The sequence below is a fragment of the Thermobia domestica genome, chromosome 3 (genome assembly GCF_964235325.1).
Source record: "Thermobia domestica chromosome 3, izTheDome1.hap1.1, whole genome shotgun sequence".
Classification (NCBI taxonomy): Eukaryota; Metazoa; Arthropoda; class Insecta; order Zygentoma; family Lepismatidae; genus Thermobia; species Thermobia domestica.
The window spans coordinates 326471372-326495875 of NC_137456.1; the positions used below are offsets into that span (position 1 = coordinate 326471372).

Sequence of the window (24504 nt, forward strand, 5' to 3'; positions counted from 1 at the left end):
CTTTATTGACGGTATTTAGTTATTTATTATATAATATTGTGTCATCTGTGAATAGAAAAAGACTCATTCTTTGCATTTGGTAAGACAAGGAAGTTCATAATTATATTGTTTTGAATCCAGCTTTACGAGTAAAGCGCGAAGTGTAACAAGCAGGCAAGCGAAAAAATCTTCACCGATACCTCCACATGACGTCACGTACAGGGAGCCAATCAGAACGCTAATCGCGAACTGGGGCTACCTGTTATTTTATATACCTTGGTGAGGAGATATCGCGGTGTATAATTTTAATAGGAGAAATCCTAATAAACAAGGTAAATTATTAATATTGTTATCATCCTATAATGTAGATGAAACCTTGTTCGTACAGGTGACGAACCATCAGTAAGAAGAAAATCGTTAAAATTACGTTTCTTCAATACAATTGGAATTCTACTTAATGCTTATTGCTAGAAATAAATAAAGTTTTTACGTTTTCACATCCAGTATTGCGCAAGTTTAAAATATAAATACACGATAATAATTGCTAGAAAGTTTTATTAATATTATAATAGAAACCAATGAATATCCGCATGGTGTTCGTACGGTACGTATCCGTACAGATTAATAATTCGGGGACAAATTTAGTGAAATTATTCTATCTGCACTTGTTGGCAGACGCAGGCACTCCACTTGTAAGATATAAAGAGCGCCACTACTAAGAGTTGTTTTAAATTACAATTGTTTCAGGTAATAGTTAAGAACAGCTACTTCTCATCTCCCGTGCACGAGGATACATCTTACTGTTGCACTACCTAAACATCCTAAGTACAAGGGCAAGAACTCAGTCTATTACCTACTTTTTAACATCCTAGATAGTCAATGAATAATTCCTGAAAGTATGGCGTTTCTCATCCTTCCCTAAATGGGAAGTACGGCTCCTTAACTATAACCTTGTTTCATTAATTATGTTGTGAAGGTTGAATTTAGGGTCCATGTTCCGTTAAGGGGATCCAAAACTAGACTAACCTAATGTAACGTTATGTAATCAAACGAAAATCAATGGAAAGAAGAGAAGAAATTGCAAATTTCGTGTGGAAGAAATTACTGGAACCCCTTAACGGAACATTGACCAAATTTAATTACACCACTCGAAAGATTTATAGAAAAATATAAAATCTTTTACTGGTTTTTTTCTTTTCCTCGAAAACATTTGCGTTAGGCGACACGACAATTATTCAGGGACAAGAGTTTACTTTGAACCGAACAGTCTTTAATTTGCCCATTTTAGGTCGAGAACAGAACCCAAGGAATAAGGGATGCATGAGAAATAATTTTGGTGCAGTTTTACTGTACAGATCTATAGATTGTACAAGGCCCCCCCCCCCAAAAAAAAATTAAGAAAGTCTTTAATGTGCCCATTTTATGTCTAGAACAGAACCCAACGAACCCCTTCGGGGCTTCTAACGCGTTTCTACTCCTACTGTTACCCCTACTTCTACTACTACTTATGCTATGGATCCATGTAATAAAACTGCACGATAATTGTTAATAAATATAGGTCTTTCAAGATTCACATATAAATACAACTCCAGACAGATGCCGCAAAAACTATAGTGCAAGAAAAAAAAAACGTGCTAGGTAGCTACTAAAAAGAGCGAATGCTCTCTAACCGAGTCAGGTCAGGGTGAATTTGGTGGGGTCGCATATGTAAGAAGCAGGGCGTCAGCGAGAGCCGTAAAGACACTGTTCCCCATGTTATTAGATCCCTTACCTGTCAGACTGTTTTATTGTTACGGATAGTAGAGTAGGTTAGGGCCTGTAGTTAAATTTGCAAGTGGCTTTATGTAGATTTTCGCAGTGATACGAATTCTGATAGCACTTGTAATGGTTTCACTCAAGTAGTGTTAAAGCTACAGCTTTTGTGTACTCTTTAAAAGTACTAATCCGTTAGAAAATAATATCTAATACAATCCTTGTTCATTTGCACCTACCGGTACTCATTTATAACCGTCTTACAGCATTTGTTTTACACTAGTAAACATAAAACATATAGTTGTAACTATTTAAATCAGTCGTTTGTAGAAATTTGTTCGTTATAAACGTGTTATAAATTTGCCGTTTGTATCTGTAAATATTGCAAAATAAGGTGGTGTTAAAACTTAACCTGCACCAATTGTTTTGCGCCCCGCCAGCTGCATATAAGTTTATGTCATTAAAATGATTACTTCTGACAGTGGCGTAACAAGACGGGGGGCAAGGGGGCATTGCCCCCCCCCAGAGTTCTCATAAAAGTTATTGGGGGCGCCGAAGGCGCCTAATGATTACTTTGCCTTTTTTTTAAAGGCGATTGAAGAACGAAAAATTTATGTACAAAAGCAGTGTTTTGTATGCACTGCCAAATCTTCGACAAAATATAGAGTGCAGTGCCTTGTATTATCATAACTAATTGACACTTTTCTGTTCCTTTTGTGTCCATTCAGAGGAACAAATTCTTTATCTTGTTGGTGCATAATTTCATATTTGGTGCCTTCCATCTCAATTCAGGCAGAGCATGTACCATCACTATCTCAGATATTGTTGAAACTTTTTTTATAGCAACTAGACATGTTTTTAAGAGACCCATATTTTTTAGTTTTGTCGAAAAAAATTTCCCCGCCAAGTAATGGGCCATCAAAGACGGGGAGTACAATTTATGAATTGTAAAAGACATGGAAAATGGTCAACTTCGGAGCCCCACCATTCAGCTATGGAGACAGGTAGAGTTATAATTCTTGTTGTGGTATGTACATAGGGATATAATAAACTATAATTTATTGTAGTTCGGTGTGCGCATGCGTACCTTTTTGTACATAAATTAACAAATGAAAGTCAATTTATCTGAAAAGTCGAAGTTTGCGAATTTTTTTCGAGCACTTCCGGTTCGAATTTTAAAATTGTTTTGACGGTTGGTAAGACCTAGTTACCCGCTTTCCGAAAAATATTTTGTATCGTTTTTGTGTGCAACCGTTTTGTCGCAAAAAATTCGAGAAATTGTAAAATTCTCAAAAAATGCCATTTTTGGGCACCATTTTCTCGAAAACACCATTTTTTAAAATTCTGAAATTTTGTCAGATGGTTTAGCTTTACATGAATAATAAACACACCAAATACCATTCTCGACCAATGCTTCATGCATTAACTACAGCCTTTTGAAGTTAGCGAAGTTTCGTTAACTTTGATACCACAGCTAGCAACACTGGAAACAATAAAAGTGCAATGATTTGATGATGTTTGTGGTTCACATTAATTAAATGAAGAATAAAAGGATTTCCTGACTGTTTTTTTTTATTTTATTATTTTGATCAAAAAAGCGCTCTGAAATAGTAAAATAAGCCTCCCCCCCATCTCCGTTTTTTTAAAAACGAAGTAATCTGAGATGGGAATTACGATTACGAAACACACAAATTTTAAGTTCACTTACTTAAAATTGTCTTCAGAAGCAAAATTTCACTGATTTTTTTTCACATAAACCAATCATTTGCTTGCTTGGTGTCTTCTTCGCTAATAGCAGTAGTACACTCACAACTCGTCCAGAGGTGGATCCAAGGAGTCGATCGCCCTCCCAGAAGAAACTTTCTTATTTTATATATAAATAAAACTCATTCCAGAGTTTGGAGCTCTTAAAAGTAGCTCTAAGTAGCAGTATTACTCCCCCCCCCCCAGAAGTTCGTCCTGGATTCGAACCTGCGTAGCACATTGTCGATAATCACAAAACACTTATTTTCACTTCTCTTATGCTTTTCTGGAAACCTGTACCCTGCTGAAAGTCCATGTGGAAGCATAAACAGCACTTCAACTGTACGTAATTCATGATTTATTCATAATTCTGCTACGCACCACTGGTTATCATAAGTATATGCAAGGGCGCCGATCCTGGGAAGGGGTGACCGGAGCCCCCAAAGCTGATGTGGGCCCCCTATTGTATTTATGAATATACAATATTTGGCATAATTTGAATGCAATTTGTCTTAAAATCCTCATATATATACCTTCTGCGTCTGAATCCCCCTTCCCCCATCTACAGAGAAATCGGCGCCTTTGCGCATATGTATGTAACAAAAGTTCCTTTTTGCAGACTTCTTAAATCTACACTTTGAATTGCAGAAGCTCGATTTTGGGGGAAGCATGAAGTTAGTTTATGGCGACCCGTTATTGCCATAAAAACTTCGCCATTTTTCGAAAGCCAAAGGTGACTTCGTTAAATACCAGTTACCGGTCGCATACTTTCCCATTCTTGCTTTTTTTCTTTCTTTCTTCTGGAAGTTGTCGAATTCAGTTCCAGGCAACAAAACGAGAGTAATACCCGGAGTTTGTTCTTGCACTATATTCACGAATTCTTCTGCGGTTTTAATACTGAGTATCTGTTTTTTCCTAAGGTTATGCCGCGTTGCCATATTCTTTACAACCCCCCCCCCACCCACCCCCAATAGTGTCGCAGAGACCCTAGCATGGCCGGTTTCACAGCAAAACCACTGCTTTATCGGACATGTGTGCATCTCGAACATCTGAAAGCGATTTTTAAAGTGGGATGCAGCACCATCATAAATCATTGATACGGTTTGGAAAATTGTAGACACTTATTTCCACGTATTCGAACCTTTTTCTATAATCTATATTTTCGCTTTTCTTCGAGTATTTTTAGAATCTTGTCTACGGCTATGAGTACATGATCCGAATCGTGTGTTTTGTCGTCGCTTATTACAACAAAACTGTCAGTTGTTCCATATTCCGGTGATATAACTGAATTTCACTTTGCAGAATAACAGTCCAGTTTTCAACGAAGTCTACATGAAGTAATAGAATTTGTATCTTGAAATTTTATACGATGCTTTTCGGTAGCAATTAATTCTCTTTGGATTTCCTTGATGTAGTCATGAATTACAATTCTTACAGTTAAACCAGCAATGTACGATACGAAAACGGAAAGTGGCACAGTTTTTTTTAACGAGATCATTGTTTTCCCATATGGCGTACGTAACACTTTCATTTTCAGCAGGATCAAAGACTCCACACTTATTCCTTTCATTCCAGGACATTCACTACATTCTTGAAGAAGACAGCTGTCATTTTCAGCGGATCATACTACTAAAGGAAATAGGTCACTCATGACAGCTTCAATACAGGTTGCACCTTTGATTTGTTGCAACGCAGTAGCAGCTAACTTAAAATTTGCACAATACACACACACACACACACACTTCCCTAACAGGTTGCGGACGGACCCACTTTAGTCGAATACTATAAAATTCCGAGTGACCCATTCTTATGCTGAGATTGTTCTGTTTAAAAGAAAGTCCGTAAATTTCTTTGATGGAACGCGTAAAAAATTGTTTCGTTTTTTTTTTTTTTTTTTTTTAACTTTTTGTCCTTTTTTGATCACTGTAATGACATCGCACTTAATTGAGACTTTGTCTGAATCATTCCAAGTCATCACTGAGGTAATAGTTCAGGCTTTTTATAGATCATCAGAATTTATTGGATGGTCATTTTAAGTAAACTTAAAATTTGTGTGTTTCGTAATTGTAATTTCCATTTCAGATTACTTCGGTTTAAGAAAACGGACGAGTAAGGGGAGGCTCATTTTACTATTCCAGAGAGCTTTTTAGATCAAAATAATAAAAAACCAGTCAGGAAAACCTTTCAGTCTTCATTTAATTAATGTGAACCACAAACATCATCAAATCATTGCACTTTTATTGTTTCCAGTGTTGCTAACTGTGATATCAAAGTTAACGAAACTTCGGTAACTTCAAAAGGCTGTAGTTAATTCATGAAGCATTGGTCGAGAATGATATTTGGTGTGTTTATTATTCATGTAAAGCTAAACCATCTGACAAAATTTCAGAATTTTAAAAGATGGTATTTTCGAGAAAATGGTGCCCAAAAATGGCATTTTTTGAGAATTTTACAATTTCTCGAATTTTTTGCGACAAAACGGTTGCACACAGAAGCGATACAATTTTTTTTTTCGGAAAGCGGGTAACTAGGTCTTACCAACCGTCAAAACAGAATTTTAAAATTCGAACCGGAAGTGCTCGAAAAAAATTCGCAAACTTCGACTTTTCAGATAAATTGACTTTCATTAGTTAATTTATGTACAAAAAGGTACGCATGCACAAACCGAACTACAATAAAATATAGTTTATTTATATCCCTACGAACATACCACAACAAGAATTATAACTCTACCTGTCTCCATAGCTGAATGGTGGGGCTCCGAAGTTGACCATTTTCCATGTCTTTTACAATTCATAAATTGTACTCCCCGTCTTTGATGGCCCATTACTTGGCGGGGAAATTTTTTTCGACAAAACTAAAAAATATGGGTCTTTTAAAAACAGGTCTAGTTGCTATAAAAAAAGTTTCAACAATATCTGAGATAGTGATGGTACATGCTCTGCCTGAATTGAGATGGAAGGCACCAAATATGAAATTATGCACCAGCAAGATAAAGAATTTGTTCCTCTGAATGTAGATTTGGAAACCATTAACCAGACAGTTAACATGCTAAACATAAATCTGTCGCCATTAAAATGCCCGCTATCGGTGAAACGTAGAAGGATTCACCTCTCAAAATTTTTCATATTGCCTTTCAAATCACCTTGGGTACAGGATACAAGTAATCATCCTCCCATAATAGTACGTTTGGGCAGACACGCTGTACGCAATCCATATATTTTATCGCAAGATAAAATTTTTGCCTAGAATTCTTTCTGTGCACAATCCTCTTATGGCTTTTAGCATAATCAACACATTTAATACGGTTTTTACTGTAATAGGACTTCCCCATTGTTATTCACACAAACCCTTAACTAGTGCACTACAATGTCATGCTACCAGTGAAAACAATTTTCATGGTTCCAGAGAACACTAGGACGATGTTCACGACACCGAGTCACGCAAACTATCAATAACGCACGAGATAAAACCTTTTAATGAAATACATGTAAGTTTTCGAAAACTGTGGTGATGTGGGGAAAATTGTGCTTCATGCGATGTTTACAATCACTAATAAATACCAAATATAAAAAAATCCACGTAGTGTCATTTGGAAACAAATAAAATTTCCACCAAGTTGGCAACACTGCCAACAGAATTACAACGCACGTAAAACTCATATTGATACAAATCAAGTTTCTGAACTTTATCAAATCTTTAACACATAGTTTCTGATTTAACGCGAAATATATATTTTATTTTCTATTGTCTCGGGCCGATTTTGGGTCCCGAGTTGGATACCCTGTAACTCGAAAACAAAGCGGTATTCGGCTCATTTTTATAGGAACTTTTCTACTGGATTTGATGTCAGGATTCATATCTCAAAATTCCCATACTCCCTTTCAATTCGCCTTGTGTATAGGATCTAAATGCCCATAGGAAATATTTACATTTCAAGTACAAAACTCGAAATTTCAACAATTAATTGCGAATGTTAGGGGCTGCAGCCGCATGAACAATTAACGGATATTAAATACTTAGGTACTTCTCCAATACATGTAAAAAATTCAGATTTCTAAAAGGTGGGTTTTTTGAGAAAATGGCGTCCAAACATGGCGTCTTAATGAAATTTTCAGCTTTTCATCATGCTATAACGTGGGATATAATAATCAGAAACGTAAGTCCTTTACATTTTCAAGAGACCTTATGGAGTAGATTTCGATGCTAGAAGCAGATGGTTGATATTGCTCGTGAGGACAGAAAAAAAAATGTTTGAAGTTAGCAAAACAATCACTAAAGTTGGCAACATTGCGAGTGAATTGCGCGATTCCTATTGGACCAATAGACGAATTTTGGCACTCCACCGAAACATACAACTTTATACTCTTCCTGCTATTGCGATTATGTTACTAAGTACACTCGTTTCTCTACAACAAAACTTTTAATTTTACATGTTTTTCAGATTTTCGAGCAATCCGAGAGGAGAGCAGCCATTTTGGAAGGCTGTATATCGAAGGAAAAATTTTTTCCAGCAAAGAGAAAAAATACGGGTCTAATAATTTTGTATGTAGTTTCTTATTTTAAAAAATAAACTAAATCTGAGACAGTCGTGTGGACCACCCTCGACGATCTGAAATGGAATCACTCCTGTAGAATGCGAGGGACGATCGTGAGGTATGTGATGAGGTCTTGTCCATGTGAATGCGCACCAGATTGGCGTCATTTCCGTACATTGTTGGAATCTCATGCTCGTAGATCGGCCGCATGATCTGCTCCTGAAAATACTGCGAATTTACTTTGCAGTTCTTCGCCACCCTACGAATCTTCAGTTTACCTCGGTAACAGTAGCCAGTAACGACCATGAACCCTTTTTTGAAGGATTCTTTACAGACACGGACCCACTTTCTGAAGTTCTTGGCGCCTTTCTCTCGGTACATGATGGCTCTCGGTTTGCCGCAGTCGGAAAGGTAAATCCATGCTTCATCGAGCGTTACGACGTTCATCCACCTTGGTTTTGGCAGATGACATTCGTCCAGCTTCCGGGCGTTACACTTTCGTTCCTTTTGGTGGGCATCCGTGAGAAGATGGCTGCGAGCTTTCATGACTTTTTCCAGCTTGCGTTGATGGTGTAACGTCCGGCTCACAGTCCCCAAAGACACGTCAAGATGATTTGCCATACACCTTTGTGTTGGCAGATTTTCTTGCATTGCCATTTTGCGAAGTTTCCTCTGCAGGGTGGAGGTGGCCTTGCTGCATTCCCGCTTCCTAGGCAACTTCATTGGTGATCCAAATGGTGAACTTCGTTATCCTTGTACTTCTTAATAACATTTTTATTCCATTTAAACTGATGTTGTAACCATTCTTCTTGCACTGTTTTCTAATGACAGAAACACTAAAGTGGGCTTCATAAAGAGCCCCAACATAGTCTTCCCAAAACCGGCTTAGTTTGGGCGGCATTTTGGTCACAGAGCGGAAACCCACACACTTGCAAACAAATTTAACACAACACTCACAACAATGGCCCTGTTTTGTGCCTTATTGTCGTCCGCGTGGAGAAACAACTCCGTTCCCAGGAAGCCACTTCACAACACTGCAGGACGCCACGAGCCAGGTCGGGTGAGTCCATTGTGCCCGGGAGGGGGGAAGGAACGAAATCGGCCAAACGTAAGCTGAACAACCTTTGTACCTTAGGATTCTGAAACATGTATTTTAGGATAGAGCACATATTAGTTCCGAAGTAAAGTCTTGACCCGATTTGTGCACCCAGGTTGGTCTATACTTTTCATCTTATTTTAGTGTCAGGAATCACCTCCCAAGCGTTGTCGGTGTTGTTTTGAAACACCCTATATATATATATATACTGTACTACCCCAATTTGTACTCCTACTACGTATCTTTAATTTTCAGCATTTAAAATGGTTCTATTTTTACATAATAGTATACAAGATTTGTCTAAAAGGTAATATTGTATTGAGGGAAAATGTATTTAAGTCATTAAAATGATTAAAAATAGGAACTCCAGTTAGTTTTTTCTGTGAAATACCTAGTAAAAGTGTGTTACCAAATTGTGCAAGTAGATTAGAGCCTGTCTATTTCAGGTGTGCCCTCGGAAAATATGCGAACTATACTTCGACCCCACCCCCGCCATCCCTCTGACGGATGAAATCCTTCATTTGCTTATAGAAAAGAAGTGAATAACCTCCCATGTGTTGTCAGTTCGTCATTCAGTCGTTTGGTATTGACGACTGAACATTGTAGGCTACTTAGAATGGGGGGATTTCAGGTGAAATCAACTAATGAAGTGACAAAATCTGACCTGACCATCTTAATTTTTGTAAAAATTAGTGCACAGCTTTATTAGTGGGAGATGAAAAAAATCCCAAATATTACCCCTCTCCTGAAAGTGTCCCCATACAGGGTATTCAAAAATTTCAAAAATGGGCATTTTATTCCGTTACAGTGATCATAAAAAATTATCATAAAATGGTTAATATGTGCACTAGAGACATAGAACAAACACCATTGAAAAGGTTAAAGATTGCTCTACAAGTTGTACTATATTGAAAAAATCCTGTGAAATAAGAAATAATACTTCAGAAATTCAAAATAAAATTTGAATTTTGGAATTTAACATAGAAATATCCCTGTGAATTTGTTCAAAATTGTCCAGATTGTAGTTTCATATGTGTACTAAAACACCAAAAAGTTGCATTTTGGGCACTTAATGGGATCCGATTCAAAATTCAACACAAACTAAATATCACAGTATGTGAATATCTGGGTTCAGATCGATAACCATTGCCCTGTATTCTCAACCATTTTAGCATTCCTCAACCTTTTAATTAAACCTGAAGACTACTTACAGCATCTGGAATATTTTTGCGGATCGCTAATTTTACGTGGCTATTTTCTAAAAATGTATGTGTATATTCTTACTATTAGGTTGCCTAAAAAGTATTGAGACTGTGGAAGTCAAAATTGAGAATACATTTAAAATAACCTGCATCGTTTTGTTCGGTGACCTTTAACCATATTTTAGGCAACATCATAATCCCGTCACAGTAGAGCTTATCTTGTTTTTGGTATATCTATATATATCTATATCTATATCTATCTATATATATATATATATATATATATATATATAAAATTGTGACACGTGGCTTTCACAGACATCTTTGAACACCATTCAGGGAGTTTTTTCATATTGAAACAAATGATAGTTTAGCAGTGCCTGGTCTGGGCTATAAGGTAGATACGTTAAAACCTGCCATCCAAGTCCTCTCAATTTCTGACGAGTCGTTAAAAATGTATGCGGTCTGGCGTTGTCAGATCGGTGTACCACGGTCCTTCTGTTAACCAGTTGTCAATTGTCGATAGTACAGGTCCGAGGCTACCATTCTGCCCGGTGGCAGCAGTTCGTGATGCTCTGTGGCCTTCCAATTCAACCAGCGCACAACATAACCTTCCCGGGCGTCAGCATGGACTTTGCCACGGACTGTGGAGCTTCTCCTTTCGACCACGAGGTTTTTCGCACATTATTGTGGTAGGTTATCCACTCTTCATCATTCGTGATCAACTGCTTCAGAAATGGCTTGAATTCGATACGTTTCAGGAGAGATTCGCAGTTGGAAATTCGATCGAGTAAGTGTTATGGTACCCAAACGTCAAGTTTCCTTTTGTAGCTAGCTTTATCCAAATGTTTTAACACTGTTTGGTGATGAATGTTTAAATTCTTGGCGATGTCCCGACTGCTTATATGTCCGTCTTTCCCACAATGTTGTTGTCTTTTGCTGTGATTGATCGTCCACCACGAGGAGCATCTTGAACATTGAAATTTCCAGAAGAGAATCGACTAAACCATGATTTGGCTGTTGCCTTTGATAATGTATATTGTCCATAAGAAGCACAAATTTTTACAAGGGTATCTGTAACATTTGACCCTTTATCGAAATAAAATTACAAAATGTATCTCAGTTTTGCGAAAAGTTGACTCACCTTCACGGGTCTGTACTTACGTTTGGTTATAAGAATTCCACCACTTTTTGCTGATGTATTTGCTTCAACTGCCAGCTGTCAAATGATGTTAGACCTGACTTGCTACGACTCATATATCCTGAGATTTGGGCCACTAAGGCCATCTCGTGCGCAAAAGACTCTATACGTCTTAGACAGACGTGATATTTGGAACATATTGCACCTTAGGATGGCCTATTTGCCGCAAATCCATCGACGGTTCCGGAGCCGGAACTGTGACTATAAGTAAGCCATTGTAAACGACCTCAATAATGCGTTTACCCGCCGTCGCTGACGCGCCTGCTCCATACGGACGCAGCCCTCGCTGTCGTTTGGACTCCCCTATTGCCCTCTTGCTCTGACTTGCTTATATAGCATTCGTACTTTTTAATGTCCACATGTTATTTGTACTCATGACTAGATCACAGTTACAAATAACGAACCGTGATCACTACCAGGTAGGTGATTTGGGTGAGAAACTAAGTAATACCCGCACCTTATAACATAATAATATAAAAACATATGTTTAATTCTTACGGAAACACAGGTATTGAATTGGAAGTAAACTCTTAAAAATCAAATTATATTTGAACAGACTTCTAATATTTATTTCTCAAATTAATATTATTAGGTTATTACTTACTTTAATGAGATCGTTGAGCTTGTTGCATCTTGCGGAGTTCCTGGATATCTGGCTTAGTATTAGTCAAATTTAGTTGAATAGGCACATACAGAAGTCGGTTTCTGTATCTTGTTTTTAGTTGAATGAGTACCAGGGTTGGCTGGTTTAAACCAGCTGTTTTTTTTAAATGGTTTAAACCAAAAAAAAAAAAAAAAACGAAAAATGCTTTAAATCTTGTGAACTTCATGGTGGCGTCTCCACATATCAAACCATCTGCATTACGTTTATCTACTTTTCACCTTTTAATCAAGGGGTCCTGTGTTCAATTCTCAGTCAAACCACAACCCATCTTTCAAGTGTAAACCAAGTAGCGATTCGATGTATCCCTTTAACCGAAAGTCTTCTCCGTGATAACCTTGGTATTTCATAAGAATGTTAAGCGTAAACATACGAAACGAGACCAAATTATATATTTCTACTTGCCTGAATGCCTGTTGTTTTATAAAGAAGCCAAGGTTGCTTAAATATATTGATAGAAATTAGCAAAATTTATCAACTGCCTACGTAGCTTCCAACATCAACTTGGATTTGACTTTGTTTTAATTTTATTGAATGATATCTACATACCAAATTCGTAATTTAATACTTCAGTTTTAGCGTAGTGATTATGATAGGTTGACCTTAAAATTTTACATACAAATGCATTTAAAGTAATGACAGGATTTTCCCAATGGTTAAGGCGGGAATTTCCCGATTTATATGTACTTCTGTATAATGTTTTTACTTGTGTAACTCTTTATCTTTTTGTCCTTCTGAAATGACTCTTGACAACGTATTTTTATCAGGAGTCCTTCGTGAGTGAGTTGGCTGTCGCATTTGTGACCAATTAGTCCAAGTTTCGTGTTCAGGTTCAAATTTTCTATTGTAGAATAACATTATCTATGATTGTGGTAAGTTGCATTTCATTATCTCCTTTCACTTATGAATAAACAAGCAAAAGAAAAATGGTAAATTTTGTATTATTTTCAGTGTGGCAGGATCGTAAGAAAAGGTAGAATCCTTCTAGTGTTTTGCTACTGTTTGAACTCATATTCGAAAATGTATCTTTACTACAATTTTGTGTCCGTAACCGCCGGTGAAAAAACTCAGTTTGGTTTTCACATTGCAATGCTTTGTTTCTAAATCTCATCAGAGTTTTGCAGGTTTCATGCACTCATTTGAAAACACTTTACATAACACAAAACGTACTGCGGTTTCTATTCACTTTCATCGCCACACTAAATAAATCCTAATTCCAGACACGATCTATCACATTTCCTATTGTATATTTTTCTTTGAACTGCTTATTTCAGCTTCTATAGGACAGTCACATTTAATCTCGTAACAATATTCATTTCACGGTTAGAATTATCTTCGCTTTCTTTCTTTTCTTTTCAAAGACCCTATTCTAAGCCAGTTTTCTATTATTAAAACATTTTCTGAAAATCTATCAAAACTAGCGTTAACTGACATTTTGTGCAACTAGAACTTAGCACTTCTGAATATCTATTGAGCTTCAATTGACAGAGGAAACCTATTAATAAATAATAACAAGCAGATTCTTATTTGTTGTTGTTATGTTACTTCAAATAGCAAGGCAAAGCAGAAACAATAAAATCTTGTTTACTTCAACGTTTTTTTTGTTTCTCTTCCTTCTGCAATATCAACTGCCGACAGGTACTGAGGTCCCTTTCAAGTTAGTGACAGATGCAGTCATGTAGTCCTACTCATTTCCTGGAAATACCAGGGTTTGTGTGACCATTGAAACCAGTGGCGGCCGGTGGGTTGTGGTTTCGGGTGTTGCAGTACCAAAGATAAGGGACAGAAGATATAAAGTTGACTCATTGACTAATCAGCATAACTTTAGATGCAAATGCTATGTGAGATGTTAAATTAAATAAAATTCTGTTTTTAAAAAATAAAAAAATACAGAACATTTTATCCGATTAATCGCATTAATTAATTAGTAAGTTCATTCTTCTCTCTTTGATTGGAGCAAATCTGTCTAATACATGCTGGCTGAACTCTGGTATTCTTATTGTCAGGTCTTTTTCGATGAAAAGCATAACCAATGGTGATAACCTTTCTTGGGACATTCAATTCCTTGAAAGTGTCAATTCTTTCTCATGTGGAATAAAAACTTCTCGTCTTTGCTGACGCCATAGGTACAGTTAATATTAATTTCAGAAGCTTTGTAGATTCACTAAATATTTTTTCTAAATTATTGCGAACGATTCATTCTAGCAAACTCAGTCCCTGACAGTGATCCGAATTCCTATTCAGCGTTGTCTGAAGAGAGTTCGTAGCAGAGATTAATGCTATAAAACATGTACATTGAACACACTTTATTCACAGTTTATCCAGGAAAATTTAAAATCAATTGAGGAAATGTATCTGGTGCAAACAACACTACTACTATAAGATATCCTGTAAATTTAAACTGGATTTTTTTTTCGAACACTCTCCTGAATTGCCCTTTGCTTGTTTTGTCTAAGCCTTAATTGCAAATTTTTCCTCAGTTGAAAGCTGGTCAATGTTTTTTGTAAGTTATTTACAGAAGTCATGATATACAATTCGTACAGAATTTGTAGGTTATTTACAGAATTAAAGCTCACACAATAAAATTAAACCTAATAATTAAAAACCAAAACAGCTGATACAAAATAGGTACTGGCATATGAATTCCGAATGTCACATATTCATACATCAACACACACACATATATGCGTAAAAGAAAAAAAAACTACATTCCAAATCATCCATCTTGGTTGTTACGCAATGCACGATGAACACAATATACTTCCACATGAGGCGAAACAATGCTTACCAATGTGATATGTTCTGGAAAGGAAACATCGAAACCCGCCCGATGAAGGATCAGCATGTAACAGAAGCCAAAAATCAAAGAACATCAAAACAAACAGCACTGCCAGTTCTACACCCAGTGTTAACTGGGAGGGGTCCAAAGTATTTGAGGGAGGTCCAATACGTCTACATAATATGGACCCTGTCTTATACTGCACCCGAAAAGACGATAAGTAATTCTTACTTACTGTTATCTATCTTTTTAGAAAAAATGATAGAACGATTATTTTTATAAGAAAAGAAGAGTACATGATGAGGCGTAAAATAAAATATTTAGCCTACATCAATCGTTTCTCTGTTAAACAAGTATAGTTCGTTAAGAAAATCTACAAATGTTAGTCAAGTTTTGAAATTTTTAAGAGGTCCGGACCTGGTGGACCCCCCTTGTGGCTACGCCCCTGAGCATTGCTAACTAGTCCCAAATTCAATGTGGCGTTCCCCATCATACAGTTTTATGTGGAAATTATCAAGAGTATAAAATATCCTTATTTTATAAAAGAAATATGTTTATACTAAAATACTATCCACAGAGGGGGGAGGAGCAATTCTACATACTGACTTATTAATATTTGATTCACAAATTACTGTAGAAGAAGCCTTCATTATCAATATAAGCTAAGAATTAACTTGTAAATGCGAGTCTATTTTCATTTGTTTTCTCCTCTACTAGATATTTTCTTTCTTATTTTGTAATTCTGCAAGCACTTTTTTAAATTGTCATTATATTGATTTGCTTCAGTATGGTCCCGTAATTTAAAAATATGAATGCATAAAAACAAATTCCATTTGTTAATTGCTAGTGAAAGAAAGTTCAGAAATCTTATTTAGCGTGAAAAACCTTCTCGTTCACTGGAAACCGTGCTGTGTTGCAGAAGCACTGCAAGGACCAGTCTCTTTAACTTCTGAGATAGGAGAAAGGAGACTTAACATTTGCTCCAATTGCCGCGCTGAAGGAATCTGGTCGTTGCATGCTCGCTGCAACACAATATAAATTAGAGACTCTGTGACGGATTATTTTTCGCTTTTTAAAACGGATTAACTGAACGGACAGTTACAGAAGTAAAAAAAAAATATGTTATTTAAAGTATATATATATATGCAAATATTAAAAAGTATTTTTTCTATTGTTTACTACTATTGATAATATTTTTTTCTTGAAATACTTTGGTCGTTGCGCAACGCTGCAACACGAACATTAGCCGCCACTGATTGAAACATATTTCATAATTTTAGAATATACAGTGAGGATACGAGAAATATCTACAGGTAAAATATTTTTAAAAGTTTGGCTTTTAGTGTCCATTTTATGTGAACTTTTTTACTAATTTGCTTTTAACGTGTTTTGTCATGATATTTTTAATTCTGTCTGCGGACCATATGTTGGAAAACGCTGCTGTAGATGCTTTAAGAAAATTGCTGTGATGAAGATGAAAGTTCTCATTGAAAATTTTGGCAACTATTAAATAACTACCAAAATTAATCCAAATGAATTTTACTTTTGATTACGTTAGATTTATTAATCATTCTGTGGACCATATTACATGTACGTTTGTACAAAATGGTATAGAACTTATCAGTACATAAAATAGATCCAATACTTAGAACAAACACAATGCTCTCCTTTCCGTGAAAATATATATAGGTTAAACCAATTCTGTCATTTATATATGAACTTAATTACTATTTTAATTACTGTGTATATATATATATATATTTGTGTTTATCATCTGATATATACAATAGGATTTAATTATTTTTTGAAGTTTCACAATGAGCTGCTAAGGTATTCATCAGTTTTGTAAAATGTGTTATTTCATAGCAGTTTGCGCACTGAGTTGCTTAAAAAAAACGCTTTTCATAAGTATTTTTCATGTATCCAGGTAGCTTATTATACAGTTTTACATTCATGTAGATATGTGATTTTCCCTATGCAGATGTTCTCTGATACACAGTAGATAAGTTATCTTTTCCATGCGTAAGATAGTTTTGACTATCACCATCTCTTTTAATATTATCGAAACGATCCCAAGTAATTTTGAGAAGGTGAACTTACTGTGTTTTAAATATGATCTCTTTGTGTACTGGAATGTATTATTGTTGTTAAATTGTAGACAGCTGTGTATCGTCAACTTTTTTTCTTTTTTCTAGATGACACCGTCCTTAACAGAAATATGCCAGCAATTAGATGACTTATCAATTAAAGTGCTTTTATTAATGGAAGACCTGATGAAATGCAAGCATCAGATGGAAGAAGCTATGAAATCTGGCTATTTTAACATCGCAAAAACAAGATACATCACAGGCAACAAAAGCGTGTGTTCTCTGCAGCTACCATCAGAGGATAAAGATGTTTCGGCCTTATCTACAGTTACTTCACAAATGCAAGATATAGATGGTGTGCAATATCAGAGATACGAACTTCATAGCGCTTCTCCGGCGTCGAAAGAGATTTCAAGTGAAAAAGGTGAGCGTGGTGTGCGAAAGCGAACGAACATTGATGGTAAGAATGAAAACGAATCTATGGATTCAACAGCCGGGAAAAGTACGAAATATGAAGATCCTATTAAATGGTTTGGAGTTCTGGTGCCTCAAAATCTTCGTCTAGCGCAAAGTTCTTTTAAATTGGCATTAGAATTTAGTATTGAGAGTGCTAATATTCAGGCAGAACTCGATGGTTGTTTGGCCAAGTATCAGGAACTTCGGAGAATAAAAATTTTGATGAGTAACGGTGAACGAGAGCCATGATACATAAAGTAACATTCCTAATTTTGTTAGTCTTGTGTTGTTTTTATATTTGTCGATCACGAACGATAATGTATTGTCTTTTGTTTATAAATGTATATGGGAAAGATATTAATTTATAATGAAAGTATTATTTACTGAATTAAATAATTTAATTAATATGAAAACGCAATTTCTTTTACTATGCTTGTACTATGTAAATTATTATGCCATTGTACTTCTGAATTTGTAGAACTATGAACAGGGTGGATTGATTTAAATCACGATTTTAATCAAGGTTTAAATCATTTGATTTTTTTTTAAATAAAAATCGCTGATTTAAATCGAATTCCGAAATAAATAAAGTCAAATCCCGTTTTTGCTCTGTTATTTCGATTATGGAAGATAATAATCATAATACAATGAGAAATGTATGTATTGAACAGTATAAAAACGAGGGTCATGCAGAGGATGATTACGAAAAATCCCGTTTCGAACGGGTAACAAGGCAATGCTATTTTCTTCTCTTCGTAACATACGGTTTATATTGTAAATTGTTAACTATTTCAACGGGAAATCACCATGGACATTTAAGACGAAAATTCTTGTGTGTTCGCGTCTGTTTGTTTGTTCCCAGTTAATAGGGTCGTATTTAGTGTGTGTTCCGATCTCCTCTCCGAAACTTAAAAAAAATTTAGTTAGACTTTATAACTTTAGGCGAAATTTATGTATTTTATGTGTATTTCGTGCCGCAAGCTATTTCCGATTTTTAAAAATATGCTCCTGCCAAATATCAGTAACTTGTAAAAAGAAAAAAATCCATGTTGATAAATGTTGCTGTACTTTTTTCTTAATGCTTAAGAAACATTGTTTGGGATTGAAATAGATTAACTATTGGGGATTAATTCAAAATTGAACTCCAAAAATATTTTCACTTAAATGGCATAATTAACATTTAATACTAATTCCTAATGTTTCTTCTTGAGTTCACGACTTGTATTATAAGAGGAGAAAGGTTTGATTTAAATTTTAAAAAAGTCGATTTAAATAAATCAACAAAAATGATTTTTAAAAAAAAAAAAATTATGATTTTTCCCACCCTGACTATGAAAGATGTTTCGTTCCTTTCTTGAACAACAGAAAAATTGCTGAATAGCCATCTGTTATATGTACGAGGGAAGCCCAAAAATAACCGAAATTTTCCTGAGAAAAAGCATGGACTTTTTTTTAAAAAAAAAATACAAAGTTCACCCTCCAAGTATTTTCCATTAGTACTAAAGCACTCGTCGAACTTCCCTGATGAAATGACGGATTTTGTCGATGTTGTCCTCAGTTCGTGCACTTGAAGGACGACCAGAACGAGGCCGATCTTTAATGGTTATTTTCCCCTTTTTAAACCGAGCAAACCATTCGTGCACTTGCATTTTACTGAGAGCGTGTTCTTTGTAAGGTGTTTGCATCATCACAACAGTTTCTGCTGCATTCCTGTCGAGTAAAAAACAAAATTTTACAGCTACATGTTGTTCGTAAGAATTTGCCATTTCTTCGTGTCTCGAGTGCACTACACACACACACACACAGAACTGCCAGATAAACCACACGAGTCGTTGTCTGTTGACGCCACTTGTTATACTGACTCCCACAGCACCTAGCGATGCAACCTCAAACTAGAAGTTCACGATACGCAGGAGTACGATTCTGGTTATTTTTAGATCCCACCTCGTACAAGGTGTCTCAGAAAAATAGGAAATTCTGAACCTGAAATCTAGAGAAGAGTGAACACTGAAGAGAGATTTATTGAGGGCACTACAAATAATCCAGAAAATTATCACGTTCATGTTTAGATATAGTCCTGCCGACATCGAGGAACATCTTGCAGAGCTCAATCTAACACGTCTACAGGAATCTGGATGATTTCTTCACGGATTCTTGCTTTTAATTCTTCAGATGTAACAAGTACACTTTGGTCTTAAGGTACCCCACAGAAAAACTTTCACACCATGGAGTTAGGTAATCTTAGGGCTATAACATGCCCAGGGTTTCCCACCGACTTGGAGAACCCTGAAAAGTCAGGGGATTCAGGTTGTAAAAAGTTCTGGAGAATCAGGTAATTACATGAAAAACTTAATAAATAAATGAAAAATATTTTTAAATACGGGTTTTTACTTCATAGAACTTGTCTCTCTTTTTACTTTTCTGGTAGGAGATATTTTATAAACTAAATTTGCTTGTGCAAAATTCCTCTGCTTACTCATTCTCTCTCTCTCACACACACACACACACACTATATATATATATATATATATATACACTCTAATTTCCATAGGTCCGCCTCCAATGCCCTAGCCATGTAAATACTGTCCCCTTCTGATTGAAGACCTGATTCTCTACGCTCCTCTCTGCATCACTGCTCAGGCTTCAATACTTCCCGGTAGGTGACGAAAGGAATTGCCATGTTTAAGCATATCTAGCACAAGTGTATGTACTGTATATATATATACTTGTACATGCATAGTAAGTGAGGAAACACCTGGTTGGTAAAAATATAGTTGCTTTTTACATTATATGTTGACCGGAAAAAGTCAGGGAATTAATGCTCGCCAGAGTGGGAACCCTGATGTCACCAAATTGGAGAGTCACTCGGTGGCCAAATGACTATCGTAGAGCAGCAATAAACTGGTTAACAGTGTGGGGTTTTGCCCCGTCTTTTTAAAACCACCAGTTATTGTGTGGAAAGCGATTTTGTTCTTGTGCAACAAATGTATTGATCATAGCAAGATAGTTTTCAGACAGTAAAGTCATCATATTCGAAAAAAAGTAAAGGGCACATGATGCCAGGACGATGACACTGGACACCGCATGGTCATTTTGCTGCTGGCAACTGAATCTTGTGCACCCGTTGGAAATGCTTGGTTGAAAAAAAGTAAAAGCTTTTTCAGACCAGCCATCCTGAGTGAGGTTTTCCTCATTTATACCAGGCAAATGCCGGGATGGTACCTAGCATACAGATCCCAGGCCGCTTCCTTTCTTCACTTCCTCGGATAGTGTGATCGCCGAGGGACGTCATCCTTCATACGTGCGGAGGCGAGCTAAAATGGCCATAGATACCGAAAGCCCAGAAATCTAATTCCAAATCCAAATCCTGAATCTCTTATGCAGTATACGCAGGTTTTGCTTGGTCCAGTATGAGAAATCGTTTTTGTTACCTAAGCCATTGAGATAGAAATGGTCTTCATCACAGTTTGTGCATGGAATCATCGCTTCCGTCCAACTTTGTCAACAAGAACAAACTGTCTGTGTTGTAGGGGATTATTGACTTTCAACTGGTGAACTGTCTGAAACATGGGCGTCTCTGGCGGGGGGACGCATCCCCTCCAAAATTTTGAAGTATAAAATATTCCATATTTTATTCTAATTTAATTTATTTACTAACGACCGTATTTGGCATATAATATTCAGGCTGTGAAACGATTATAACAGAGTTCGGAGTTCTCAGGGGGTCCGTGAAAGTAACAAATGGAATCGAAGATTATACATAGCTTGGGTTAGGTAGTACCATTTAAATAGTTTTTTTTATATCCCCCCCCCCAAAAAAAATTATATGCCAGAGACGCCAGTGGTCTGAAACTTGACCAATACAGTCGTAGAGACATCTGCTGGTGTAGAACAGAACATTTTGCTTCGAATAATAGCAGTTCGGATATTTTCATTGTTCTCGTGTTCTGAAGACACTTTTTCCAGACGTACCGTTTCCTGAAAATAGTAAAGTGGTTATTGCATGGGTGGATGGAACTTTTGCATGTCGTTCGAGGTTAAAAACATGTCGAAATTCTTGATGAGCAACCGTCAAGCTCTCATTTTTATGTCTAACCCTCTCACCGCAGTCGCGCGCTATGGACTACTTCACTGCACGCTCTTTCACACGGGAGATCCGGCGGGATGTGGTTCGAATCCCAAGTTAAGCTGAAGGTCCGTCTCATATAACCTCGCTGCTGAAAGAAACGCTAAATTCTGCCCAACCACAGCTCCACGGTAACTAAACTGCAAGATGTCTTTCGTATGGCGTAGTATGTTGCGCAATGCTGCTATCTTACAGTGTAATCAGCATGCATTTCGAAATTTCTCGTCTTCTTGAGACAATCATTAAATTGCGTCGCTTACAGATAAAAATAATATTATTTACGCAACAAAAATATGGTAACTGTTAGTTGTATCACTTATTCTGGACGTCTTTCATTTCCTTAATTTTACGTATAGATCACCAGAATTCGCTCCTAAAAGAAGCCACATCTGCTATAACAATTCTTAGTTTGTGTCATATTTCTGCAGAATAGCTGCCTAATCGTAAAATAATAAGTGAACTAAGATATCCTAAATCTTTCCCGATTAAGGGTAATTGCTACGCTTTTTTTTTAAAATCGAATAACCTAAATTAGAGAACATGAAAGAGGCGCATAGATCTTCAAAAATGGTACGAAAATGAATTAATGTTTATTTTCCAAATCTTTTGTGTAGTTGAGAAATTTGAGTACCAAACAATTATGATACTATTAACTGCGCAAACGGGGACCTCAAAGCTGCTAGTGCTGTAACGCTACAAGTTGTAAAATATCACGAAACAGAAACACTAGGATAACAGTAAAAGTTATTTGTAAATACTAATGTTGACTAGTGTGTAATCTATACCGTTTACCAAACATTAACGTCATCAAGTCTAGGAGACTGAAATGGGCAGGTCATGTAGCCAGAATGGAAGAAAGTGGGAATGCTTTCAAAGTTTTGACTGGAAATTAAATCGGAAAACGACCATTAGAAAGACCTAGACGCAGATGGGAGGACAATAGGTAGAGGTCTGCGCGGATACAAAATATCGCATCCGCAGCATCGCTATCTGCATTTGCAACATCTATATCCGCATCCGCAGATAATGAGTTAGGAAATATGCACAACTTACATATTCTATAATACACGTAGTTTTCTGAATCAAACGAAACAATATATTATATCAGTTTCCCCGTGATCAAATACCAACTACGATAAATAAAATACAATATAAACCGTGCAGATACAAATTAGAAGTTAATGAACGATTTATGTACTTACCCAAGATCTTCAAATGCAGATATCGGACCAAAATAATGCCACGTAGGTAATATCCCCTCAATCGACTAATTTTAGAGCACGTCACTAAGTTTTTAAACTTCACCATTACTCATAAAAAAAGGGACATTTGTTCTAAACACAAAGGCGAAATAGAAATAATCGTTATTAAGAAATAAAAAATAATCACAGGACCGCAAACACATTTACATATCCCGAACTGACACTAGCACCAGTAATTGCACTAAATTTAAAAAATAGTGATGCAACTAACAACGCAATACAATGCATGCTTTCACGACCAAGCTCCTTCGTGGCTAAGCGGTTAGCGTACGCGCCTTTGGCGTGGGAGACCCAGATTCAATTCCCGGCGGGAGCTCATGTTCGGATTCCACGTTAATCAGTAGATCTACGTCCCATATAGCCTCGCTGCTGAACGGGACGTTAAACTCAAAATCAACTCAAGCTTTTACGACCACGCTTTTACTGAAACTAGAAGTGAAAATAACTTCGAATACAAATAGGAAGTCTATACCGTTAATTTCGGGAAGAGGCAATACAGGAAGTTTAGAATTTACTGCTTTTCTTTGCAGCCCCCACTCATTGTTGGACACATTTAGGGTAGGAGAAACAACGCATTAGTTGTTCTTTCTTTCTTTACCAAAGGCCCAGAACATACATACATATACACATACACACAAGAAGAGAGAGAGAGAGAGAGAAACAATTGCTGTCATAAAACTCCAATTCCTCGGAATGTTCATTGAGGTCCGTGGCACCTCTCCGACGAGAGAAATCTGTGGAGTCGCAAATGTGCATTCAGTATCTGCTGTACTTTAAAGGAAACAGTAAAGAAGATTTTTTCTTTTTTTAAGAGAGAAAGATAAGCGTATGATGTGATTTGTTTACTATTTCGGTGACCTACGCGCTTCTCCAGTTTGTCACAAAAGGTAAAGATAATTCTGCTGACCAGTTTTCAGTTTATGGAAGGGGATGCGGTGTTTTAAATTCGAGTTTTGGTTCCTGACCTCTCAGGCTAGAAAAACTATTTGAAGACATTTCTTCCTCTTCAAGGCGAATGGTCTGAAAATTTTCAGCTTTATCAGAGGGGCTTTGGCGGCAATTATCTTTCTTTTTTACAGCAAATAGCGATACTTGAGGAGTAGCGATGGGTCTGCCGTTTCTTTCTGTTTAGGTCAGAGATGTCATTCACCTACAAAACGGCTGCTAAAAATATTGAAAACATCAATAAAACGACAAGTCTCTCGTATCATTGTTTGTCCTTTTGCTGTCACTGAGTCACAAGCTTCAAACACACTTGTATTTTGATTTTAGTATTTTTCAACTGGTTTTAAAACTTTTAATTCAAAACGAACGTTTCTAGTGCTCTTTCCACCATTATCAGAAAATTCACAGCACTTTTTAGGTAGAAAAAAATGTAGGAAACATTATCCGCTATCCGCACAGAAAAGATATATATCCGCAAATACCCATTTTGATGCGGATATCCGCATCCGCGCAGACCTCTAACAATAGGTGTCTCCGAAAAGTGAATCATCACGTTTTGCAAGTTTTGAATGAAAAATTGTTTAAATTTTGTCAGCGTCAAACTGTGTTTCCGATCGAGTGTTTTGTTTAGGGTTCATTTGAAAGCTCATCATGACGAGTTGTTTAGATTGCAATTA

The 24504-nt window shown here is 36.5% G+C and overlaps 1 protein-coding gene across 1 annotated transcript; it reads left to right on the forward strand.

Moving 5' to 3' along the window:
• The first annotated feature begins 153 nt into the window (after positions 1-153).
• LOC145681192 (vacuolar ATPase assembly protein VMA22) lies at positions 154-17907 on the forward strand. Its single transcript, XM_081752682.1, has 2 exons — positions 154-311; positions 17147-17907. The coding sequence occupies exon 2, from the start codon at positions 17147-17149 to the stop codon at positions 17741-17743; it is 597 nt and encodes a 198-aa protein (XP_081608808.1). The 5' UTR covers positions 154-311; the 3' UTR covers positions 17744-17907.
• The last annotated feature ends 6597 nt before the right edge of the window (positions 17908-24504 follow it).